This window comes from Eretmochelys imbricata, chromosome 5 (genome assembly GCF_965152235.1).
Source record: "Eretmochelys imbricata isolate rEreImb1 chromosome 5, rEreImb1.hap1, whole genome shotgun sequence".
Lineage (NCBI taxonomy): Eukaryota > Metazoa > Chordata > Testudines > Cheloniidae > Eretmochelys > Eretmochelys imbricata.
In genome coordinates, this window is record NC_135576.1 from 44244163 (window position 1) to 44269099 (window position 24937).

Genomic DNA, 24937 nt, shown 5'->3' on the forward strand with positions numbered 1-24937 from the left:
CTTGGAGGAGCTGAGATATCCCTGCCATCTGGAATTGCATACAATCCCTGACCCACAGTGCTACAGAAACTTAACATAATACTGTTCCCAAAGATATTGTGTGGGATTATAATTAAGGCTAAGATTTTGTCACAGATATTTTTAGTAAAAGTCATGAACAGGTCACGGGCAATAATGAAAAATTAACAGAAGCCCATGACCTGTCCTGGACTTTTACTAAAGATGTCCATGACTAAATGGGGAGCCTGGGCAGCTGCGGGCAGGCTGGGAGCTCTAGGGCACCCCTCCGCTGGCGGCCGGGAGCTCTGGGGATACTCTGCAGCTCCCAGCTGGTGCTGGCTGAAGTCACGAATTCTGTGACTTCCATGACTAAATCACAGCCTAATTACAATATCTGTCACAGGAGTAGATAGTGCTGTTAAATACACAGAATAAACAAACTAGAGAGAGAGAACCAGTTTCTTCAGTCTTTCAATTATCATGACTTTAGAGCTACTTGCAACAATAATAGGTTAAAAAAATCAATATTTATATTTTTAAATTAGTGGTTTCCCTTTAATTTCAAAGATGTCAAAATTATCCTTTTTCTAGAAATATGTGGCTAATCAGAAGATCTTCTTCTTCATTCCTATAGCTCTCTAGTCTTGCAGTTTAGACTGCTTTATTGTTTAATCTGTTTACACTTCTTCCCCAACCCTGTTCTGAAGTGGCTACTTAATGACATTCCAATTTTGGAACAGCCACTCTGTCTCAGTTTCAGAATAAGTATTGCATAAGAACAGGGCTAGTACAATTAAAAGGCAAGGAAACCCTTTGATGGGAATGGAAGCAGGTGCAAACCTTACTTGTACTGGCTTAGGTGAGTCTCAGTAATGAAGAGACTCTCCCATCAGGAGGGAGGAGATGTGCTGGGTCACTACTGCAAGATGTGTTAGCATAGGGAAAGTATTGTGATTTACTGGTTGAGATACTATAGGGGTAGCAAATCTTTTATAAATTTCAGAACTCCTTTGAAACAGGTGGTTAACATGGTAATTAACCATTTGAAGACCACCACACTCTCTTAAATTATTTCCAGGTTAATTTTATATCTGAAGAATTAATGGCATTTTCATTTGGCTCATGCACCACAAGAATTTAACATATTTTGACATGCTAATGGTTTCTTAAGTAGTAATACCATCAGAACACTGTACAAATGTTAACTCCTACTTTTCAACACCCTGGGACGGTAGATAAATATTGTCCTCATTTTCTAGATGGGGAAACAGATATGAGGATTTAGACAAAGACTCTCAAAAATGTGGTCCTTAAGTTACGCTTCTTTTAGCCGTAGCATTTAGGACCATCACGTCGTACACATTTTCGAAAGTATGATATTTATGATTTGCCCAAGGCAACACAGTAAATCAGTTTTGATGCTGAGATTAAAACTAGTTTTACTTGAAAAGGAATCCTTGCATATAGAAGGGTTTTAGCAGAAACTTGCGCACTTCGTTGCATTTAGGCATCCTTTGTTTAAAATAAAACTACTGAATCACAAGCATATTGATGTACCCTGCTATTTTATTGTTCCAACAGAACTAAAGGTTTTTACTGTGTAGGTAGATTCTGAAGGTTGTTAAACTGAAGTGTAAGAATGCATTGGAAAAAGAATCAAAGATTGTTAGGGATTACATTGCTTACAGCACCACTTTGTTTTGAAAAACTTGATCTAAATACATTATTTTGAAGAGCGCCATCTAGAACCAATGGTCTGGTATGACAACTAACTTTATGATGTGACATCAGTGTTGTCAGTATATTGAAGCTTTCAGAAATTAGACCTTCCACATGCACAAATAATGTTTAAATATGTGAGGTGTTCCACACGCTGAAAGTGGCAGCAAGATAAATCTAAAAGCTTATAAGTAGTCAGTCAAAATTTTTCACATTGCATTTTTGTTTCAGCACGAATGTTTTTTCATAAAACCAAAAAATTTTGTGAAAATGTTTGACAATATCACAGTTTTCCGGAACATTATTTACTGTTAAAATTTTATAGATTCTCCCCCCACCCCAAAATCTTTTTTGAAATCATTATTGAAATTTTTTCATTTATGAAAATACTGATTTCAGTAGGAAAACTGTTTATGCTAAACAAAAAATATGGAGGGAAAATAGCAAAAATTTAAAAATGGGGACCATTTTGAGCCCTGCAAAATGGAAATAAACTTTGCATTTTTTTGCTAAATGCTTTTTGACCAGCTATATTGACAATAACCTAAATTAGAAGCCTTTCACTGATTTGGGCTGTTACTTATAGTACACCTGAAAATAAATAGTGTAAGTTGAGAAAGGGTTAACTTTTACTCTGCACTTTTGGTTTCCTGGCTTTTGTCAGTTTGTATGAAAGCTTTAACACTAGCTTTTAAAATTTTTTTTAAAGGCATGGTGAACTCAATGCAAAAAATTCCTTTTAAAGACAACCTATTCGTGGAGAAGGGTACAGTACTGTATATTTACTCAAGACTAAAGCAGCTGTTACAACTAACTGCAGTTAAATCAGCATGTAGACCAGGGATCTGCAACCTTTGGCCCGCGGCCCGCCAGGGAAAGCCCCTGGCGGGCCGGACCAGTTTGTTTACCTGCAGCATCTGCAGGTTCAGCCGATCACAGCTCCCACCTACTGCAGTTCGCCACTCCAGGCCATTGGGGCCTGCGGGAAGCGGCGCAGGAAGGTATCATAAAGAAACTAACTATTTTGCACAGCAATCTTGAAGCTCACCACCTGCTCAGATGCATTTTTCATAATGGTTAAATGGAATATTTTGTGGCATTTCTGAGACACTCTTTCCACCAAAAGACATATTGCTAAATTGAGAGGTCCTGTGAAAACAGCAGGGAGAAGGAGCCCACTGTATGGCTCCAGTCCTACAAATACTTACACACACGCTTAACTTTTACTATCATGAGTAGTTCCACTGATTTCATTAGGGTACTCACTGTCATAAAGTTCAGCATGTGTGTCAGTCGTTACTGGTTTGGGGCCTAACATGGTTTTCATGCTGTTCCATTAACCTGTTTAAATCAAGTAGTGTATCTCTTTCTGAGGTTGAAGTAGGGTGGGAGTTCACAAAGTTATACTGGGTTTGCATATACTAGAAAAATGGGTCAAGGTTAAGATGGGGTGTGTTAACGAACCTTGATCTAACCATCATTGTCTTGCAGTGTGATGCTATTTACCTTGACTGAGTTTGGAGTCCAGGGTATGCCCCATCATGCTCAGTGGAGGTAACTAGTATTGCACTGTGTCCATGCAAGGAAAAAATGGTAGTTAGATCAATTAGCTAATCATTTTTCTCTATATATTTTTTAATAGTGTAGAAAAGTTCCCATAAGGTTTCTTTACTGCTGTCACAAATGTGTGTCTCCAGCAAACTAACTGCCATCAGCAGAAGGATTAAAATGCCAATCTTAGTGAACTTTCTATTTTCAGGTTTCAGAGTAGCAGCTGTTAGTCTGTATTCGTAAAAAGAAAAGGAGTACTTGTGGCACCTTAGATTAGCAAATTTATTTGAGCATAAGCTTTCGTGAGCTACAGCTCACTTCATCGGATGCATTCTCAAATACATTTGTTAGTCTCTAAGGTGCCACAAGTACTCCTTTTCTTTTTTCAAAAATACTTGAGTTCCTCTCTGGTGAGAACTGTTCCCCTTGTGAGCTCTTGGGACATACACTGAGCAAAGTGGGTGCTGATTCCTTCTAATGTTTTGTCAGATTTCATCTGTATTAACTAAAGCCCTGACTGCTCAACATAATGGTCTGAAAGATGGAGGTATGGTTATAAATATTTGTAGAAAGCCAAGGCCTTGTTTTTTGTGTAATGCTTGTAATCGCTGTCAGACTTTTCTGTGGTATTCCAACCGAAGATAGAGTACAGACATAAGATTTATTAGTGTGTCAGTATGAATGTATGTATGTACTCTAGCCTAATGCCTAACTCATGGAAACTAGAACTCTGCTGAAAAATATTAATCCATAATGAGTAAACTAAAATTCCTGCTTGCTTTATAAATTGAACCGTAACTATATTTTCAGTGATTGCTTTATAATTAAAGCAGTTAACTAGTGTAAAAGGTCATGAAACGTTTTGTTTCTCCCCACGTCTTCTCGTCTCTTGTCTTTACTATGTTAATGGAATCCACTGCTACCCCACAGTAGGCAATAGGTCCTGTGGAGAATTTTTTGACCCTATAGCTGCAGTTCTCAAACTTCATTGCACAGTGACTCCTTTCTGATAACAAATTATTACATGACCCCACGAGAGGGACTGAAGCCCGAGCCCACCCAAGCCCTGCCACCCCAGACAGGGCGGAGACACAGCCAAAGCTTGAGCCCCACTATCCTGGGTGGGTGGGGGCCAATGCCCGAGGGCATCAGCCCCAGGCACACGGGGCCTGTAACCTGAGCACCTTTGCCCAGGGCTGGAGCCCTTGGGCTTCGGCCACAAGTGGCGGGCCTCGGGCTTCAGCTTTGGCTTTGACCCCGAGCAGTGGGGCTTTGGCTTCAGCCCTAGACCCCAGCAAGTCTAACACCAGCCCTGGCGACCCCATTAAAATGGTGTCCCGACCCACAGTTTGAGAACCCCTGCCTTATAGTAATAGAAACCAGGAAGTGAGGTGAATGGAACATACTTGTACTCACTATCATGATAGTGAGTACATAATTTAGATTGCGTTGATCATTTGTTAAAATTTTAATTCTTTGTTGGGGTTCAAATTAGTGCTGAACTTGAAATCTGGCTTCCAAGATACAAATCTGTGAAACTTCTGTAGTGAACATATTGGTGTCAGCATCTTTTTCTCCTGGGCAGGGACTGATTTTATTGTATATGTGGATAGCACCTTGCAAACTGTGGGTCCTTCTGGAATACAGACCATCCTAATCAGTGTCAAACTCTGACCTGTGGCTGTTTAACTTAACCAGCTTTTTATAATTCCCATTGTTGTTTAGAATGTATTACATGACATCCCCTGAATATGATGGGTGTCCAAATATTCTTCTGAACATAGCCAACTGTACCCTCAGAAGGAATGAAAAATAGTTTCCGGTACCCAGTATGTAATCTGTAATTATAATCTATATGAATAATGTGTTATAAGTATTCATTGCTTTAAATATAATGCTCCAGGGGCCTAGCACTGGAATAGCAGACGTGTTTCTGGACATGAGTGAGATTTTACTGTCAGAACTACATAGCACCTGGTTCAAACAATGCTGTTCCCCTTCACTCTCATGAATGCCAAATTTACATACATTCCTAATTCTTCAGTATAGCTTTAATCCCCAGGTGTTTGGATTTTTGTGGTTTTTTTGGATACTTTTACTGGATACTTAAGAGAAATGGCCTCAAACTTAATATTGACTGAATGAAAAAAATCCAAGGCTTTCTTTATCCATTTTGGTAAATTCTGAGGTATCAGGGTTTGTCTGCTGAATGAGTAACTTGATTGAATTTATTTGTCTGAAGTGCCAAAGTTAGGGCTACCCACACAATTTTAATTTGATTCCCTTGTTCATATACAATATTATACAGTCTTTAATTACATGGTCACATACTATGAGACCTCTACCTTATTCACTGTGTGGGTCAGATGACGAATGAAGCAATGTGTTTAGTGAAGGAAATTGTTTTGAGTACCTCTGTTTCATTCATTGAAAAAGTTGAATAGTGAATGAGGCGGGGGTCTGCAGAAGTCCTTGATCATTCAGTGCAAATGTTGGCTTTGGGGGAATGGTATAAGGCATGTGGTCACAAACCAAATAATAGGATAACAAGAAATATTGAATAGCTACATCTGTCACGAGGTACTCTCTATCTTGCACACTGAATGAGGTGGTGTTCCTAGAGAAAAGTAGTATGTGATTCTTTAAACTGTTAAAATGCATACACACAATGAGGCATGGCTATGTCTGTCTGAACAACTTTAACTTTGGCATTTGATGATTTGAGTGCTTCCTTTTGTAGCCATAATGTTGTTCACCTAAATTTGGGTTGTTGCTGATTGTACAAAATATATATATGTATATATATTGCACAATCTTATGACTTTAAAAACAAACTTAACTCTGTATTTGTGGATAATCTAAGGCTTAGATTCTAAGCACTATATCGAGATGTACAGACACTCTCTTTTCTTAACCTGTGTACTACATACTTTTTTAACATTCGCTTTAGTTTTGCTTTGAGCACAGAGAATGAATGATGGCCTGCTGGTCAAAACTTCCCTAATTCACTCAGTCTTTACCATTATAAAACTTTCTGAATATTTTTATAGCAAAAAGGAAAGTACTCAAATAACAGGTCTGAATAAAGAGAGAGCAACTTTAACAAGTTAACGTCAATGAAGAGTGCAGTATGCCTTTGATAAAAGGATTTAAACACTGAATGAGAAATTGGAGTCAATCAGTACAGTTATACACAGTCTTTGTGAGATAAAATTAATCTCCAGTTCAGATTACAAATTACACCATCTTGTCTTTGTTTTTGTTACAGTTGCCATAGAGTTGGTTCCCGTTTAGCGCAGGTCCTTTGACTTATTTCCTCTATCAGTGGGGGGAGTGTGTGTGTGTGTTTTGGGAGGTAGGGCATTGTCACTGGAGTGAATTTGTACTGCTGGATCAAGTGGGAGGATGCGGCCGGTACCAGGAGCTGCCTAAGAATGCAGAAAACATTTTTTTAGGATGTCAGAAGTACATTTTGTTCCTACTCTCCATTGTGGAATTATTAGAGCTCATCTTGGTTTTACCCTTCACTGGCAATCAAGCAGGCCATCGCACCTAGGATAATACATCCCCCTCCGGTTAGTGTCTATTTCTGGAGTGTTTAGGAAGTCTATCAGCAGCCCTAGCAAAATTAGTCAGTTAAAATGAGGTGATGCTGCTGGAATGAATAACATTGTCTGTTTCTGCCTTTCTAGTTGGCCTGTTGCTGTGGTACTGCTGCTTGCTCCCTGTGCTGCAAATGCTGCCCCAAGATAAAGCAATCTACGAGCACCCGCTTCATGTATGCACTTTACTTCATACTGGTAACGCTCATCTGCTGTATCATGATGTCAAGAACAGTAGCTACTGAAATGAAAGAGCACGTAAGTAACAGGGTTTTTTGGTATATTATTTCTAAAGGGAATGATGGGGCTCTTTTAATGTACCCTCATGTATAGATGGCAGAACTGGAAGGGTATAGCCCCTCACCAAATATTTCTCTTGGTACATCCTTACAATGAGTCATTCTTGAAGCAGAGTTCCAGTCATCTCCCTCCCTTCCCCCTTAAAAAAATGGGAGTTGTGTTCTGCTAATGCCTCTCTCTGCCCTCCAGCTGTCTGTGTTTCCAGTTGGGTTTCATAAGGGAACAAAGATCTAATGACAAGCGGCCTTCTTCCTGTTTAGTTATGTGGAAACTATTTCAGTAAACGCTATACAGGCTTCATTTGGATCACTTGTGGGATATGATAGAACAGCAGACCGATCTTAAAGCCAGCTAACAATTGGTGGACATTCTCTTCTCAAGGGTGGGAGGAGTCTCACCATGATTTCCTCACTGTGGTCTTTGCTGTTTGTCAGAGTGTGAAAACAAAAATGAATATTGTAAGAGCAAACAGAACGGATTCCAGTCTTTGAGGAGAAACTTTCTCTAGTCCCTTAAACATTCCTATTATGAGCCTCTTGTGGGTACTGTTTAAAGTTGCATCAAAGTGCGGTAGTGGGTTTAGCAGCAGAGAAAATTCAAAAGGGAAGAATAATCCTTGAAGTTTTGTGTTTTAGGGTTTGTCTACACTGGCAAGTTTCTGCGCAGTAAAGCAGCTTTTTCTGCTCAAACTGCAGATGTGTACACACTACCAAGCCACTTTGTGCGCAGAAATTCCTCAGTAGCAGCCCTGCAAAAAAAACCCACCTGGACAAGAGTCGTAAGGCTATTTGCGCAGAGGTTCAAGCGCTCTTTTGCCAGTGTAGACACTTGATTGCTTTCTGTACTGTAATTGGCCTTTGAAACTGTCCCATAATGCCTCAAATGACTGCTCTGCTCATTGTTTTGAACTGGGCTGCCCTGGAGACATGCGCCCCTCCCCCTTTCAAAGCACCATTTTTGACAGTCATGCTGTGCTGTGCTGATCTGCTCCGGGACACAAAGCAAACCATTAATGTGGAATGCTCCTGCTGTTGAACATAGAGGTGTTGGGAGAGAGAGAGATTGCTGTGCAGAGCGCCCAGGGATGGAGGTGGGGGCTGATGTCAGGATTTCTCCCTCTCCCTGCCTCAGGACTGGTTACTTCCTGCCACAGTATAAACTTACAAAAAAGACAGCATGCTGACACACTCCCTGTCCCCAAAACACACTGTCTCTCTCCCACCCTCGATACACACGCACACTCCCTGTCACACACTCTTCTCCCCCACCACTTCAGTTGAAAAGCAGCTGGAAAAAGTAGTAGGAAGCCCCTGGAACAATGGGATTGGGAAACCTGCATCATGTGACGCTGTGCCTGCCCCACGAGGCATTGTAAACCCTTCCCAAAGCACACTGCGGCCAGTTGCACAGTGGGATAGCTGCCACAGTGCACTGCTGTCTTTGCCATTGCAAGAGCTGCTAATGTGGATGTGCCCCAGCATCACGAGCTCAGTGTGGACATGCAGCAGCGGTTTAATTCCAGCGTTTTAATAAGTGGCATAACTTGTGGCACAGAAACTTGCCAGTGTAGACATACCCTAAAAAGCAGAGGGGGCTGGTTGTGATTGGAACATGGTTTTATGTTCTTTAACTCTTGTGAAGGGGTGCTCACACGCACACGCGTGCACACACGCGCACTCCTTTCATAAGAAGTGTTCCTTGTTCAAGTGTTTGAGTCATCATGTTCCTGTGGTCACTACTCATTGGATGCTACCCAGACATTGTTCAGCTCTTTAAAGCTTCAGAAGTATACGGGCAACTATGGTCTAAAATAGTTCTTATAATTAAGCTTCTGTCACAGCCCTGGTCAAGCTGCCCTCTGGACACTCTGCAGGCTGCTTTTTGGGCCTATATGCTGGGCCTGTGTGCTTTTAAGCTTCCTGGGTCAGAGCCAAGGCCTAGCACTGCCTCTGACTTTGCATTCCTGGGCGCACACTCTTGGGGTGCAGCTCTTCAGTCTACTACCTCTTTCTGAGAGCGGAGATCTGGCAGCCTGTCTGCCTGGGCACCATAACTAGTGCTGGTTCCCTATTTCCAGAGCAACAGTCTTGAGGGTACTCTGGTTTACAGTTTACTACTTCAGGGACATGTGATAGCTGAGGCACAGAACATACACAAACTTTGCAAAAGTTCTTGTGGTGGTGTGGTTTGGCCACTTAAGGTAGTTGTGCCCACCCTTGGTCATGTGGCATGGCCTTTTAAGATTTTTGGGAGGTTTCAATGTAGACAAAGGCAGATAAAGGAGGCAGTCACTGGGAATAATCTGTATTTGGAGAAAACCTCTGCTTCCAATCTTCTAAAGACCTGGGATCTTGTAGAGAGGGTGGGGCAAGATTCCCTCTCCCATGCAACCAGAACCAGCTCTGGGAAAGAGGGCTGTCCATATGCTGCCTCTTTGCTCCGAACAGAGTCACATACCAGCCGTTGGAAGGTTGCTGCCAGCTGAGCTCTTCCAGGCCAGGGAGAAAAAAGGGAGTAAGGTGAAAAGGGGCCAGCTGCAGGTAAGCCTGTCTGAAACCCCGGTTGGCCAGAGGTAACAAGCAGAGTTACCAACAAGAGTTGTTGTGGGCCTCCTGTGTCAAGGAGAGAGAAGCTGGGTAGGATATTTTCCCTTCCTCCTTGTCCAGGCCCAAGAAGGGCTGGGAAGTCCCCTGAGCCAAAAGGGCAGGACTTCATCGAAAGTTTGCAGGGTCTGCAAAATACAGTTCAAAATTTAAACCACACAAGACAAATTCGTTGTCCTGGTAACAGGCAAGACTACTTTTTTTTCAGTGTGGTCTTCTAAATTTCCTATTAACCAAGGTTGCCAGGCTTATCTTAATTTCTCCCCACTCAAATACAGGAGAAGAGTGTATTCAGTCTTTCTTCAAAAAAAATAAGACACCATTCATACTAGACAGGACACAGTCCTCTTATCCAAGTGGGGCTGGTAAATCCTGAGCCATGTTTCAAGTTTGAGCCACCAAAAGAAGTTATAAAAACAGCAAAAGGGGCCACATGGCAATATTAAAAAAGCACACAAATAAACATAAAACTAAATTTAGATATTAAAAGAAATGTGGAATCTGAATCCTTTATCTATGGTTTGTTAGCTTCAAAATAACTAAATTCAATTTAATTACTTTATTTAAAATATTTTACATTAAATGAATGTATTTGGTTATTTTATTTTAATTTTGGAATCTAATTATTTTAGTTTGCTGTATATGTAATATGACTGACTATAGTACAAATATGATTAGGTTTGTATAGTAAATGTTTTTCAAATGATCACTCTAACAAGGTGATATGCAAAATAAACATATTGTTGCATTGATAAGTTTTCATTTTTGTTTTTATATAAAAACAAAAATTTTTCAATATTTCTCTTGTTCTGTCCACTGACTGTGTGCCTAAACCAGGGTTTAACATCTCTGGTCCTTAGGGATCTCCAACCATCCAGATTCTCGTGCCAACCAGCAAATAATTGTTTTATTAAAATCTATATGCAGTGCAAACCAGTGGAATTCTCACGTGCCCTAGACTTTAGTGTGAGTTAGGATATGTAAGTGTTTCATATGCAATGTTAAGCAGTGTACATTTTAAAACCAACTATTAAGTGCTGGATTAAAAACCTGGACTATTGGATGTCTGTTGCCAAGGAGCAATGATGAGAGTCCCTGTCTTAAGCAATGACCTAACACACCACCTTGAATCTCACTCTTTGTGCTGTAACTCTCACTCTTAAGGACAGCCGACCCTTGGCATCCCTGGATCTGCTCTTTTTTTCTCCAGCCAGCTTCCTTTAACTTGGGCGGGTTGCTTTCAAAGACATCTCTCCCTCCAAGAGCCTGTGCCTGTGTTCCTCCTGAGAGTTCTTCCTCTGTCTCAGGCTCTGTTTCTTTAAGATCCAGAGCGAACACCAAATCTTTGTTCAGCTTCTGGGGGAATTCCACTCCTTCATCCCCCGACCCTTGCAGAGAAATTTGCTGAAGCTAAGAGAATTGGTTTTCTCCACCCCGTTGTCCCAAGGTGTTCCAGTTTGAATGGGAGCCATTTAGCGACCTTCCATTGTCCCTGGACTGGGAGACACCTGACTCAGCTCTGACAGCACAAGGTGAATTCCACATACGCTGAGACCTGTTTTTCAGGTGTGAAAAATCCACACTCCTGAGTGATGTAGCTATGTTGACCTAAGCCCAAGTGTAGATATAGCTAGGTCGACAGACAAATCTTCCATCAACCTAGCTAACGTTGCTGAAGGAAGTGGTATTCCTACGGTGACAAAACCCTTCTGTCGCTGGGGTTTGTGTCTACATTGTTGGGTTATGCTGGCATAGCTACAGCACGGTAGCTTTGCTGCTATAGTTCCTGTAGAATAGACGTGGCATTCAATGATACAGCAAGTTCTTAAAATCAACTAGAATTTGTAAGGTGTACATAAATTCCCCAAATTGCCATAGCTCCTGACAGCACAACATACTAATGCATGAGATCTAAACTTTGTTTCTGTTACAGAACAAAAATCTGATTCTGCTACTTAAACAGGGAGTGGATTGAATTTTCAATAATTCAGTAACATAAGACTGGAATCTAGTTAGTTTCTCCAGGGAATAAGCATCAAGCCTGCCTTTCTGTTTGAGTAAGGTGGTCTTAAAAGTTCAGAAGAGGTCTTCAGCCAGCGTTGCGTTGGCTGTTTCACTGCACTCTTCTCAAAGAAAGTGTGCCGTGGAACACATGGTTAAAGTTGCTTCCCAGTTTAATCAGCTATTTAAATTACTAGATTGATTCTGTTCTGCTTGCCTGTAGTCTGTATGGCTGATAATACAGGCATATTGATTCTCCTTGACCTCTGGCTTTTTAAAAACACTTTAGTTTGCCAGAGTTCATGTACCATCTTGATTGCTTGACAGGAACTAGATTTTCATTTGTGGGAAGCTTGAATGGAGAGAAGTTGAATATAATCCAAGAAATTGAATTTTTTGAAGACAATTTACATGTTTATGCCAAAAATTCATAAAATCCATTTCTTTTATTAGTAAGGTTTTAATACAATTTGTGTCTCCAACAAAACAAATATCCTAATCAAAACAGTAAACTATTTCAGGGTCTCCTAAGCAGCCCTCAACAATATGATTTTCAGTAATGCCAATTTCTCTGCCTGTTCTTTTGCCTTGAAGGCTCAGTGGTGGGAAGAAATGGCACAAAGAAGAGGAGTTAGTGTGAACCGGAAAGATAATTGCTCTTTTAAATTAAGAGTATTTGATGGTTTTGAATGAAAAATGAAGTGTATGAAACTAGGCTTTCTTTATCTGTTCTCTAAATTAGTAATAAAGCATGTTCTGGGATGTTTAAAGTTCAAAAGCTTCAACAGTTAATTGCACCCTGCTAAGGCTGGGCTTACCTTCAAATTCTCTATCCAGATTGGGAAACTGAGACATTAATTATGGACTGATATTTAGAGGTGGTTTCAATGGGATTTCTGAGTGCTCAGCAACCTCGGAAACCAGGCCATAAGCAAACTATAGTTCTCCAATATTTGTATAGTCTGACCATCTATAAAAATAGAGAGCTCATGAATTTTAAAACCTAGTCCCAGTCTTTTCTTCATCTGTATATCTGGTACATGACTTTGTGCCTGCTCTATCAATTTAGAGATCAAATACTCCTGTTAATATTGTGAACATCCTCTTTTATGTGGAGTGAATGTTACCCTTTCTAACTCGCCTTTTGAAATTTTATTGATTTGATGATGCCATTTGAATGTTGTGCCAACCTGGCTTCTACATTTGCTGTAAATTTACTAAGTCTGAAACGGTTCTATATCATTTGCCTTAGCAGCATATCTGTTAACTCAATGATACCTAAGACGCTTGTCTTGGGAGGGTTTGTCTACCCCATGCACGTTGGGGAACTCTCACTACTTTGCATTCTGTCTAGAAAAACAAATCTCAGCATTGCCTATTTTATTAGAGTTTGTATCAGGGTAACATGTATGGACACTAATCGGTGCTCCATTGTTCTGGGCACTGTACAAGCTCGCAGTAAAAACTGTCCCTGCCCCAGTGAGCTTCAAGCTAGGTTGTGAAAAGACTCAACAGATGGATGAAACAAATGCCATTGGGGGTAGAGGGAGGACATAGTGGCAGTAAAATCAATCAAGTTATGGTACAATAAGCAGATATCTCAGTTTACCACCCGTCTAGCTGGTACTGTTCTGTGGGCATTGTGTCTGAGATAAGTCTAAGGACTTGAAGACATAGGCAGCGAGTTATACAGGCCTGTGGTGCCCATGCTCCACCAATATTCAGGAATGTGGGCCCGGCTCCACAAACGTTCGGGCTCTGAAAATATAAGCTGTCCTGGCCATAGGACAGACCAGGGCAACTGCCCCGGGCCCCATGGCCTGGGGGGCTAACAGGGAGCCTGGCACTGGCGGCAGCAGCAAGTGACCAGGCCCCAACCTGCCCTGCTCTGCCCGCCCTGTCCAGCTAACTGGCCTGTAGTTATCCAGGTCATCACATTTACCCTTTTGAAATATTCACACAAATGTAGCTTTCTTCCAGTCCTCTGTAACTTCCCCAGTGTTCCAAGACTTATTGAAAATGAACATTAATTTTCCAAGGAGCTACTTAGCCAGCTCTTTAAAAACTCTCAGATGCAAATTATCTGGACTTGCTGATTTTTAAAATGTCTGATTTTAGTAGCTGCTCTTTAACATCCTCTTGAGTTGGAATGGAAAATATTCATCATATGATATGATTATATTACTCTGTTTTTCCCAAATACAGAACAGAAATATTTATTGAACACTTGTGCCTTTTCTGTATTACTGTTGAAGATTCTACAATATCTGTCTAGTAATGGACCAATACTGTTAAGATGGTTTTTGTTCCTAATACACCTCAAAAACTCCTTATTGTCCTCAATTCTGCATTGCCATGGTCATATGATACATTAACCTCCTGTTGCAGAGCTGTTTTAAAAAAACCTTTCAGGCTGTGGACATTTTTGGTTGATCTGGCATGTGGATTGACTGTTGCTGGTAGTAGAGGATTACAGGTGTGACTCTCCAAAGAAAGCAAGTACACCAACCCCTCACTTGTACGCTCCTGTCATCCATTTTTGTTTACTAGTGTTCTGCTTGCTCAAGTAATCATGTCTTGCATGGCATACTAGCCATGTTCTGAAAGTATTTGGAGGTGAAAATCTTTCAAGAGTTACAATATGGCTTGAATCTAATCATCCAGTCTTCTGTCCATTTGCTCTCTGACCCTTTCCGTTTTGCTTTTCGAGTTGTCATCTGGGACAAGCAGAGACCAGCATTCTTCCTTTCTTGGAGCTGCGCTGTTTCTTATGTAGGATATTATCTACAACATCGGTATGCTTCCCAGACTCATTCTCTTTCTTGAAATCATCCGAGGCTGAGCAGCTGCTGAATTTATTTTTTCTGTCTTGTTCCTCTAAATCTTTGAAGAGAACATTTGCTAGGGCAAAACACTGTGTGTGTCAGCCTCTGTTCATGTAAGAAAAGTGAACTAATGATCCCCACTCTCATCTGATGGTGTATTGCTCTACAAGTCTCATTGGTTTAGGTTGGTGGCTCTGAGGATACAGAGAGACTTTAGTTTCCTCTAAACTAATGGTGTTTCACCCATTATAAATCCTTCTTTTGGGGATCTGCTCTAGCCATGGGGTGAGGGGGCGAGGTCTAGTCTGCATACAGAGACAGAGCACATAAATGGATAAAAGTCACAGAAAACTGCTTTTCAGGAGACATTTCGGGAGTATTCATTTCCACGTTAGTGTGGTGAGCCTCTGAGGCCAGAATATGAGAGGGAACAAACAACCACACAAAGTTAGGGCAAGGCCTAAAAGGCAAATATTTAACAAGTGGGGAAAGGGATGGAATTTTCCTACCTTTCTGGCAATTTATTTTTAAAGAAGAGGTATGATGCCAATCTTCCTTTAAAAGTGGTGAGGAGTAGGGGATTGTTCCCCTTCACCCTGTACTGAGGCATTTGACAGGAGTTAGTAGCTGTCAATTGTGGCTCCAGACTTCCAATCCTTTATAATCTATGTACCACCTCACCTGTTGTATGCAGTTTACCCCTCAGTCCAGACTGATGGTTCAGAATCACTGAAACATAACTTGTAAGTGTGAAATACATCCAATTAGCTGTTTTTAAGTCAGCTGTACACATGTAAACTATATGAGTGCAATCTGCTTAATTATGGTAAATCCTGTTTTTCTCACTGTGTGTGTGTTTCAGATTCCTTTTTATGAGCGCATCTGCAAAGGTATTCAAGCAGGTGAAACGTGTGAGAAGCTAGTGGGATACTCTGCGGTTTATAGGGTCTCTTTTGGAATGGCATCTTTCTTCTTTATCTTCTTCTTACTTACCATCAAAATTAACAACAGCAAAAGCTGCCGAGCATATATTCACAATGGGTAAGTTTTAGCTTGTTCGCTTATTTTGCCCTCTTCTAAAATCAAGCAATAAATCACATTCCCTGTGTAGTGCTAGATTTCCATACTGCATTTCTTTTTGATTATGTATAGTGTTATCAAAAACACTGAGTTAATTTTGATGGTTTGTTTGACATATGTACATAAATGTGTAGAAGTGAATTCTAAGTTGTATTCAGACCGGTAGTGATTCCTTTGTACCAGAGAGCAGTAACCACTACTTAAGGCACAGCTGTCCTATGAAACAGACAGAACTCCTGTCGAAGACTTTTAATTTCTTTTATAAATAATATTCCACTTTGGTTTTGTCTTCCAGGTTCTGGTTCATTAAGCTTCTAGTTTTGGCAGCCATGTGCTCAGGAGCTTTTTTCATTCCAGATCAAGACACCTTCCTTAATGGTACAATTTTATCTTTCTGTATGCATGTACCCTTTCCATTTTGCTTGTATGAGTGCCTATAACCTTAACAGTAGAGACAGATCGGTTATCTCCCGAAAGCTTATGCCCAAATAAATTTGTTAGCCTCTAAGGTGCCACAAGTTTTCCTCGTTCTTTTTGCTGATACAGACGAACACGGCTATCACTCTGAAACCCTTGTTACGGTAACGCAATGATAGTGCTAGTAGCTGAGTGAATGAATGGGGTTGCCGTAGTTGTTTCACTTCTTTCTTAGTTTTGTATAAACAGTTAAGAATATTTTTAACATGTTATATACACATGCGCAGGGTACGTGTGTGAACAAAATAACAAACTTGTGCTGCCTTGCAAGCTTTTGGATTTACAGATAGTCATAATGAGTGCTGAAAAATGTAGACACTTAGGAGTATGCAAAAATGTGTTGGGTTTTTTTCTGGCTGATATAATTAGCTTTATGCTTTGGTGTTATAGCTGTGTTGGTCCCAGGCTATTAGAGGCGAAGTGGGTGAGCAAATAATTATCTGTTAACAGAAGTTGGTCCAATAGAAGGTATTACATCACCCACCTTGTCTGTATAATTAGCTGTGTCGCAGTCAGCTGAATACCATTATTTGCAACAGAGAGAGCTTGTTCTGTTCATAAGGTGGTACCGTAAGCCAAGTAACACAAAACATAAAGCACACTGGAATCCTCTCTCTTGAAAACTAGCAGTGACTGACTGTCATGAGACAGGATCTTGTAAGCTGTGCGGAAACTAAACAAATTACATCTAGTAGTAGAAAATTAGATTTCTTGCTGAGATGTTGTATTGCCAATTTATTTATTGTGGATCCTGTTTCCATAGTAGTGTCTGAAACCGTTTTTGTTAATTGGGAATATAAATTGGTAGCAGTTACTGTCACTAACTCTGAGAGTGGTTTGAGAATGTTTTCTCAACCATATGTAAATGTCAGCTTTGGGGGGAGATTTTAAAAAATTACTTTAGGGAGTTAGGAGCAAAAGTCCCACTGAAATTCAGTGGGATTTGTGCTCCTAAATATAGCCCCGCACAGATACAAAATTCATATCCGCGGATATGGATATCCACGTGTATAAAGCCGATATCCACAGAGCTGCAGGGCTCTACCATGAACCACAGTGGGAAAAGCAGCAGTATGTCGGGCTGCTGCTCGCAGGAGCCAGCGCCCAGCCCGGGCAGTTCCCCTGGCATGACGGTACTGCTCCCAGCCCTGCCCACTAGCACCACCAGGGACAGCTCCTGGTGAGTCTGGTGCCCACCCCAGTTTCATGAGGCTGAAGTTAGTTACGTATTCCTTGTTCCTTAATCTTTAAACACCCACTGCGTTAGAAAGTGATGGAATTCTAGAATATTACTATTTGGAGGCATTCGTGATTCCAGGTGCGCCTCAGTGACCCTTTCCACTGTACTGATTCTCTGGAGTAACATGAACGTGTGTAAGTGGAGAAAAAGTAGCTCTTGAGTCAGGACATGAACAGCAATCTTTTGATGATTCTAGACAGGAAACACTTCTCCCCCAGTCTGTTTTGCACAGAAAAAATCAAGAAGTATGTGCTGGTCTCTTTTGTGTCAATGTCTTAGGGAAGGGTGTTTGGAAGTTCCTTCAATCCCTTCTCCAAACAGGAGGCATCTGCTGCATACTCCACCTCCCAGAAGGTTTCTGTAGCTCTTCCCCTCTTTCTATTTAAATAAAATATATATGTATTACCACTGCTCCCTGTCCCATTAGTTTGGCTGGGGAGGCATCATGTGCAACTGCATGGTTTGCACAGCCCTATTACTAGCTTTGCGTGTGCGGGTGCACACACAAACTGCAATGTAACCTTCTGTGATAGGTATGGTTCTTACTTGGAAATCTAGGTACCTAGTTACTGAGTAGGGGTGAGGAGCCTACCAGACTTCTCCCCTCCCCCTCACATACACACAGCCCATTCACACCTTCAGTTTTGTACTCCACTTAGCTGACATTTTTACAAAAGAACTTCATGCTCATTAAACTAATACAATAGCTTATCAAAACTGACAAACACTTGAGTACTTTCAGTCTATCATTTAACACAAACCATAATGCTGCAGTACAACAAATGTATATAACTCTGCCAAGAGCAATGTAAACTAACACCAATATTGTTCAGCTCTTATTAATCAAGGTAAGTTTTCTTGGCAAAATACTACTCAGGTCACAGTTAAAGTTCATTAGCACATTCCCCAGCTATGAATTGTTAGTGCGGATAGCTGACTGTCTATAGCTATAGCTGGTTTCAGAGTAACAGCCGTGTTAGTCTGTATTCGCAAAAAGAAAAGGAGTACTTGTGGCACCTTAGAGACTAACCAATTTATTTGAGCATGAGCTTTCGTGAGCTACAGCTCACTTCATCGGATGCATACCATGGAAACTGCAGCAGACTTTATATATACACAGAGAATATGAAACAATACCTCCTCCCACCCCACTGTCCTGCTGGTAATAGCTTATCTAAAGTGATCATCAAGTTGGGCCATTTCCAGCACAAATCCAGGTTTTCTCACCCTCCACCCCCCCACACAAATTCACTCTCCTGCTGGTGATAGCCCATCCAAAGTGACAACTCTCTACACAATGTGCATGATAATCAAGTTGGGCCATTTCCTGCACAAATCCAGGTTCTCTCACCCCCTCACCCTCCTCCCAAAAACCACACACACAAACTCACTATCCTGCTGGTAATAGCTCATCCAAAGTGACCACTCTCCCTACAATAGCCTAAGGGTCAAATGTTGAGTGAGAAAAGACCCCATTATACACCTGTATTACTAGATGCATTTCCAAATTATAGGACATACAATGACTCCAAATGAGCCTTTAGATAAATAGCTGCACACACTTCCTTTAGAGCAGTGGTTTTCAAACTTTTTTTTTCTGGTGACCCAGTTGAAAATAGATGTCCGTGATCCAATGGAGTTGGGGATGAGGGGTTTGGGGTATGGGAGGGGGCTCTGGGCTGGGGCAGGGGGTTGGGGTGTGGGATGGGGTCAGGGCTCTGGGGGTGCAGGCTCTGGGGTAGGGCTGGGGATGGGGGGGTTTGGGGTGCAGGAGGGGGCTCTGGGTTTCGCGGGGGCTCAGGGCTGGGGCAGGGGATTGGGGCGCAGGCTTACCTTGGGTGGCTCCCGGTCAGTGGTGCAACAGGGGTGCTAAGGCAGGCTTCCTGCCTGTCCTGGCACCGCAGACCATGCTGTGCCCCAGAAGCAGCCAGCAGCAGGTCCGGCTCCCAGGCGGAGGCATGCATGTGCCTCCGCATGGCTCTCGTCCACGGGCATCCCCCCCACCCCAAGTGTATGGGGTGGGGGCAGCGCATGGAGCCCTGTGGGGCCCCCCCCGCATAGGAGGCGGACCTGCTTCTGACCACTTCTGGGGCCCAGCGCAGTGCCCGAACAGGTAGGGACTAGCCTGCCTTAGCTGGGCAACACCGCCGACGGGACTTGTAACAGCCGGGTCGGCAGTGCCGACCAGAGCCGCCACCACCCCGTGCCTTACGTTCCATGACCCAGTGGTGACCCGCAGTTTGAAAACTGCTGCTTCAGAGCCTTTAGTTTTTCACAAAAATCAGGTATCTGGTCAGGATGCAGATTGACCACTCTGGAAAGGAAGTGACGCAGAATTACTCCCATGTGGCTTCTGCGGGGACCCAAAGGCTATTTTATCATGTACGTGTTCGCATCCAGTCTTGATTTAATCCAGTCATAGGTGAATGCGGAGGATTGTGGTAGCTGTGGGGGTGTCTCAGAACACTTTTTTTTATTCCTACAAATATGAATAAATAAGTTTTCCCCCTTATTTTTACATCTGTGTAATTTTGAATCTAGTGATAGTCATTTTCAGCCTCAGGTTCCTCAACAATTTTAGGTTTTAGGAGATCTGTAAACTGATGCCACCGCTTTTCTGCACCATGTAGCAAGATTTCAGTAGCTTCTCTTCATATACCATAACCTTCTCCACAAAAATTCTTCAGGTTAATGAACTTGTAGTGGATATTCTAGAAGGTGTGGAGTGCCATAAACTTGAATCATGTCTATCAGTCAGCTGGGATGGATGCAAAGTTGCACTGGTCTTTCAGGTGACCTCTGCCATTTTCAGGAAGGTCTCTAGTCAAGGTTAATTGAGATGTGTCTTGATGAGCTGTATAATGGTTTCACTGCATAGACTTTTGCCCTGATACCACAAAGCTCTGTTTATCTAAGCTCTCAAATTCAACATAATTGGAAATTGATCTTTTTTCCCCTTGCAGCCTGGCGCTATGTAGGTGCAGCGGGAGGATTCCTTTTTATACTTATTCAGCTTATCCTGCTTGTGGAGTTTGCACACAAATGGAATAAAAACTGGTATGTGTCTGGCAAGCAGTTGGTTGTATAATGTATTGTATTGCAATCCTTCTTTAAATGCATGTTTTTATTAACAGAAAATTAACCACAGTATTTAAAAATACCACGGACACTATTTTATGATGGAAGGCAACTATCCTTAAAGAAGATACAGTACTCCCCAACCTTCTAAGTCTTTTTCTACTCTTTACTCACTCTCCTTTTTCCCCATTTTGGATGCCATTTCTCTCCCTCTTATTATTGACCTCTTGTTGCTTTGTATTTGACTGAAATAGTTCTGTTTCCAATAAATAGTAATAGTGCTTCAAGGACCCCGTCATTTAAGCCTCTTCACTTCTGTATCAGTATAATCCATTTTTGATAAAATAGAGTGGATCCATACAGCATAGCCACAGCACTCAAGCAGTGATGTAAACTGGTGGATCCTGTTTTGTTTTCATGCAAGCTTATAGACACACCTCAGCCCAGTTTTTAAATAAGAGGTGAGCCACTTGTTTCCACCCAACTCTACAACTTTCCTTGATCAATCCCCTTGCCCAGCCTCTTTTGTATAGGCTTGATTTCCCATTTGTGTAGCTTTGGCACCTTCCTTCCCTGCCCCATTAATATTTTAGAACTCTTAAATCCTACACAAACACACAATCCCCTCCCTTTAGCTATTCCCTGCCCATCCATTCCGCTGTCTTTCTCTGTTCTTTTGTTTTCACAGTTATCCCATTAGCTTGTAGAAAAGGTTTAAAACCCTCTGCTCTCTCCCTTTTCTCCCCTGATAACTGTTTTCCTGAGGATAAGATAAAATGTGTTCTCTTGTCACAGCACAACCACTGCTGCCAATAATTAACTGTAGAAGAACCCCAGTGCTGTCAGTGTGACCTGAAAGGAGACTTCCAGCAGTGGCATGTAACTCAAAGGCACCATCTGAGTTAACAGATTTTTGTAAACAATTTTGCAAATCATTTCTGCCCTGTTAGTACAGACAACTTGATTGCACTGGATGATGCTGTCTGATACTTTGTTCCCCCAAGATCAGTTCTTCAGGGGTGGGTGGGAGTGGGGGGTAGGGAATTCAGGACTCAGTAAAACTTGTAGGATACAGAGAGCCAAAAGACGGGAGAATGGTTGAATGGACAAAACTGTTGTAGTGGTAGGAGGATAAGAATAACTGCGGTGTATTTAACCGTGGTTTTCCAGGGCTTATGTAATGGAAGAACTTCACTAATGAGCTGGGACCTGGAAGGGTCGTCCTTGGCTCCAGTCAAGGAATCCCCTACGTTAGCTAGGAGCTACGATTACAACAGTGTCAAAGATTTGCAGATGGCTCAGTCTAAGCTGTTCCAAATCTTCAGAATCTTGCAGGCTATATTTATGGAAATAGCCAGGCATTAAAACATCAGTGTAAAGTCTTGATATGTGATCAACACTAGCATTATGGAATGTTTTATATATCCTGGTGATAGCAAATGAATCTAGCAAGGCAACTATATTTGTAAAATACCCAGAAGTCACAGCCTATACTGCTGAAACAATGTATGTACTATAGAGAGCAAAATGCTGACTTTTGTGCAGCTCTAATGGTCATATAAGCTATCTCGATAAGGAGTATATGTTCCATATTTTTTCTATAGCTAATATATTTTCTTCCTTACAAACAGGACTGCGGGCACAACGCATAATAAACTGTGGTATGGCTTACTAGCTCTGGGCACTCTCGTCTTGTACTCCGTTGCTGTGGGAGCCTTGATTTTGATGGCTGTCTTTTACACGCGCTCCGAGGGCTGCACATACAACAAGATCCTGCTTGGTGTAAATGGTGGCCTGTGCATTCTTATTTCATTGGTAGCTATCTCACCCTGTGTCCAAAGTCGTAAGTGTGCTTATCAAATTTTTGTCTGTTGTTTGTTTTGTTGGAGATGGGACACCTTGAGAGTTCTCTGGAGCCTACTTCTGGTTATCAGACTTAGCAAGGCTGATGTCATCGGGTACTGACGCAGTGTGTGTATACCTTTCTCGCATGTGTCTGTCTCTCTCGCTTTCTCTCTCTCTCTCTCTCTCTCTCTGTGTTTTGAGTTAGCTTTTATGTCACTCTGTCTCCATAAAATCTATACCATCGCCTCTCTGACCCGTGTCACTAAGCATGACAGCATAAGGGTAAGGATAAAAGGGGTACAAAACAAGGGTGATGTGATGGTAGGGGTCTACTACAGATCACCACCTAACCAGGAGGAATAAGTGGATTAGGCTTTTTTTTTTTTTAAAAAAACAACTGACAATCATTCAAAACACAAAACTTGGTGGTGATGGGGGACTTCAACTACCCTGGCATCTGTTGGGAAAATATTACCACAGGGCACAGATTATCCAACAAATTACTGGAATACATTGAAGACGCCTTATTAGAGAAGGTGGAGAAAGTGATTGGGGAGAGGCTATTCTAGATTTGATTCTGACAAACAGGGCGGAAGTAGCTGAAAATTTGAAAGTGGATGGCAGCTTGGGTGAAAATGATCATGAAATGATAGAGTTCATGATTGGAAGGAATGGTAGGAAGGAAAACAGAAGAATAAAGACAATAGATTTCAAGAAGGCAAACTGTAGTAAACTCAGAATTGGTAGGTAAGATCGCATGGGAAACAAGAGGTCAGAAGAGATGACTGTTTTCTAAAGAGCTATTAAGGGCACAAGAGCGAAGTACCGCAACGCATAAAAAAGTTAGGAAGGATGTAAGAGACCACCCTGGCTTGACCAGGAGATCTTCAATATCCTGAAAATCAGAGAGAATCATACAAAAAGTAAGTCAAATTACAAAGGATGAATATAAAAAAACCAACACAAGTTTAGAAAAGCCACGGCCAAAAAAAAGCTTAAACTAGCTTGGGACATAAATGGTAACAAGACAACATTTTACAAATACACGAGAAGCAAGAGGAAGACCAAAGACAGGATATGCCCATCATTCAACAAGGCAGGAAAGACAATAACAGAAAATGCAGCAGTGGCAATGCCTTTTTTGTTTCCGTTTTTCACCAAAATGGTTAGCGGTGATCAAATGACTAACCTACGTTAGACAACATAGTGAACATCAGTGTAAATGGGGTAGGATCTGAGGCTAAAATAGGAAAAGAACAAGTTAAGAATTACTTAAAGGCAAGTTAAATATCTTCAATTCAGCAGGGCCGGATAAAATACGTCCTCGAATACTTAAGGACTGGCTGAAAAGATCTGAGCCATTAGCGATTTGTGTTTGAAAACTCATGGTGGAAGTGAGAGACCCCAGAGGACTGGAAAAGGGCAAATATAGTACCGATCTATAAAAAGGGGAATAAGGACAACCCACTGTATTATAGGCCAGGCAGAAAAATAATGGAACAGATAATCAATTTGTAAGCACCTAGAAGATAATAAGGTGATAAGTAACGGTAAACATGGATTTGTCAAGAACAAATTATGTCAAACCATCCCAATGTCCCTCTTTGGTAGAGTAACAAGCCTTGTCCATAGAGGGGAAGCAGTAGATGTGATGTATCTTGACTTTAGTAAGGCTTTTGATACTGCCTCACATGATCTCCTCATAAACTAGGGAAATAGGCTAGATGAACGTACTATAAGGTGGGTATGCAACTTTTTGGAAAAGCGTACTCAGAGTAGATATCAGTGGTTCACAATCAAGCTGGAAGGGCATATTGAGTAGGTCCTGCCGGGATCTGGGTCCAGTTCTAGACAATATCTTCATACATGATTTGGATAATGGGCTAAAGAGTACACTTGTAAAGGTTTGCAGATGATACCAAGGTGAGACAGTTTGCAAGTGCTTAGGAGGACAGGATTAGAAATCAAAATGATCTTGACAAACTGTAGAAATGGCCTGAAATAAATAGGATGAAATTCAGTAAAGACAAATGCAAAGTACTGTACATAGTCCCTTCATGATTATTCCTTCCTGCCTAGAAAAGAGTACTTCAGAGAAGGATCTGGGGGTCACAAGCTAAATATGAGTCAACAATGTAATAGTGTTGCAAAAAAAGCGAGTATCATTCTTTAGCAGGAGTATTGTAAGCAAAACACGAGAAGTAATTCTTCCGTTCTACTCAGCACTGATAAGGCCTCACATAGAGTACTGAGCACTACACTTTGGAAAAGATGTGGACAAATTGGCAAAAGTCCAGAGGAGAGCAACAAACATGATTAAAGGTCTAGAAAACATGACATAAGAGGGAAGCTTAAAAATAGTTGGGTTTGTTTAGTCTGGAGAAGAGAAGACTGAGGGGTAGGGGGACCTAAAACTTCAAGTTGTAGAAGTTTGTTATCAGTCTCCTTTTTATAAATTGTTCTCCTTATTCACTGAGAACAGGAAAAGAAGGGGCTTAAATTGCAGCAAGGACGGTTTAGATTGGACACCAGGAAAAACTTGCTAACTGTCAGGGTAGTTAAGCAATAGAACAGATTACCTAGGGAGGTCGTGGAATATCCATCATTGGAGGTTTT

The 24937-nt window shown here is 41.5% G+C and overlaps 1 protein-coding gene across 1 annotated transcript in view; it reads left to right on the forward strand.

Moving 5' to 3' along the window:
- SERINC5 (serine incorporator 5) overlaps positions 1-24937 on the forward strand; it is a 62765-nt gene that overhangs the window by 17092 nt on the left and 20736 nt on the right. The window contains exons 2-6 of the mRNA XM_077816973.1: positions 6963-7130; positions 15464-15642; positions 15977-16059; positions 20362-20455; positions 22108-22319. Coding sequence (XP_077673099.1) covers positions 6963-7130; positions 15464-15642; positions 15977-16059; positions 20362-20455; positions 22108-22319 — 736 coding nt within the window. The remainder of the gene's footprint in view (positions 1-6962; positions 7131-15463; positions 15643-15976; positions 16060-20361; positions 20456-22107; positions 22320-24937) is intronic.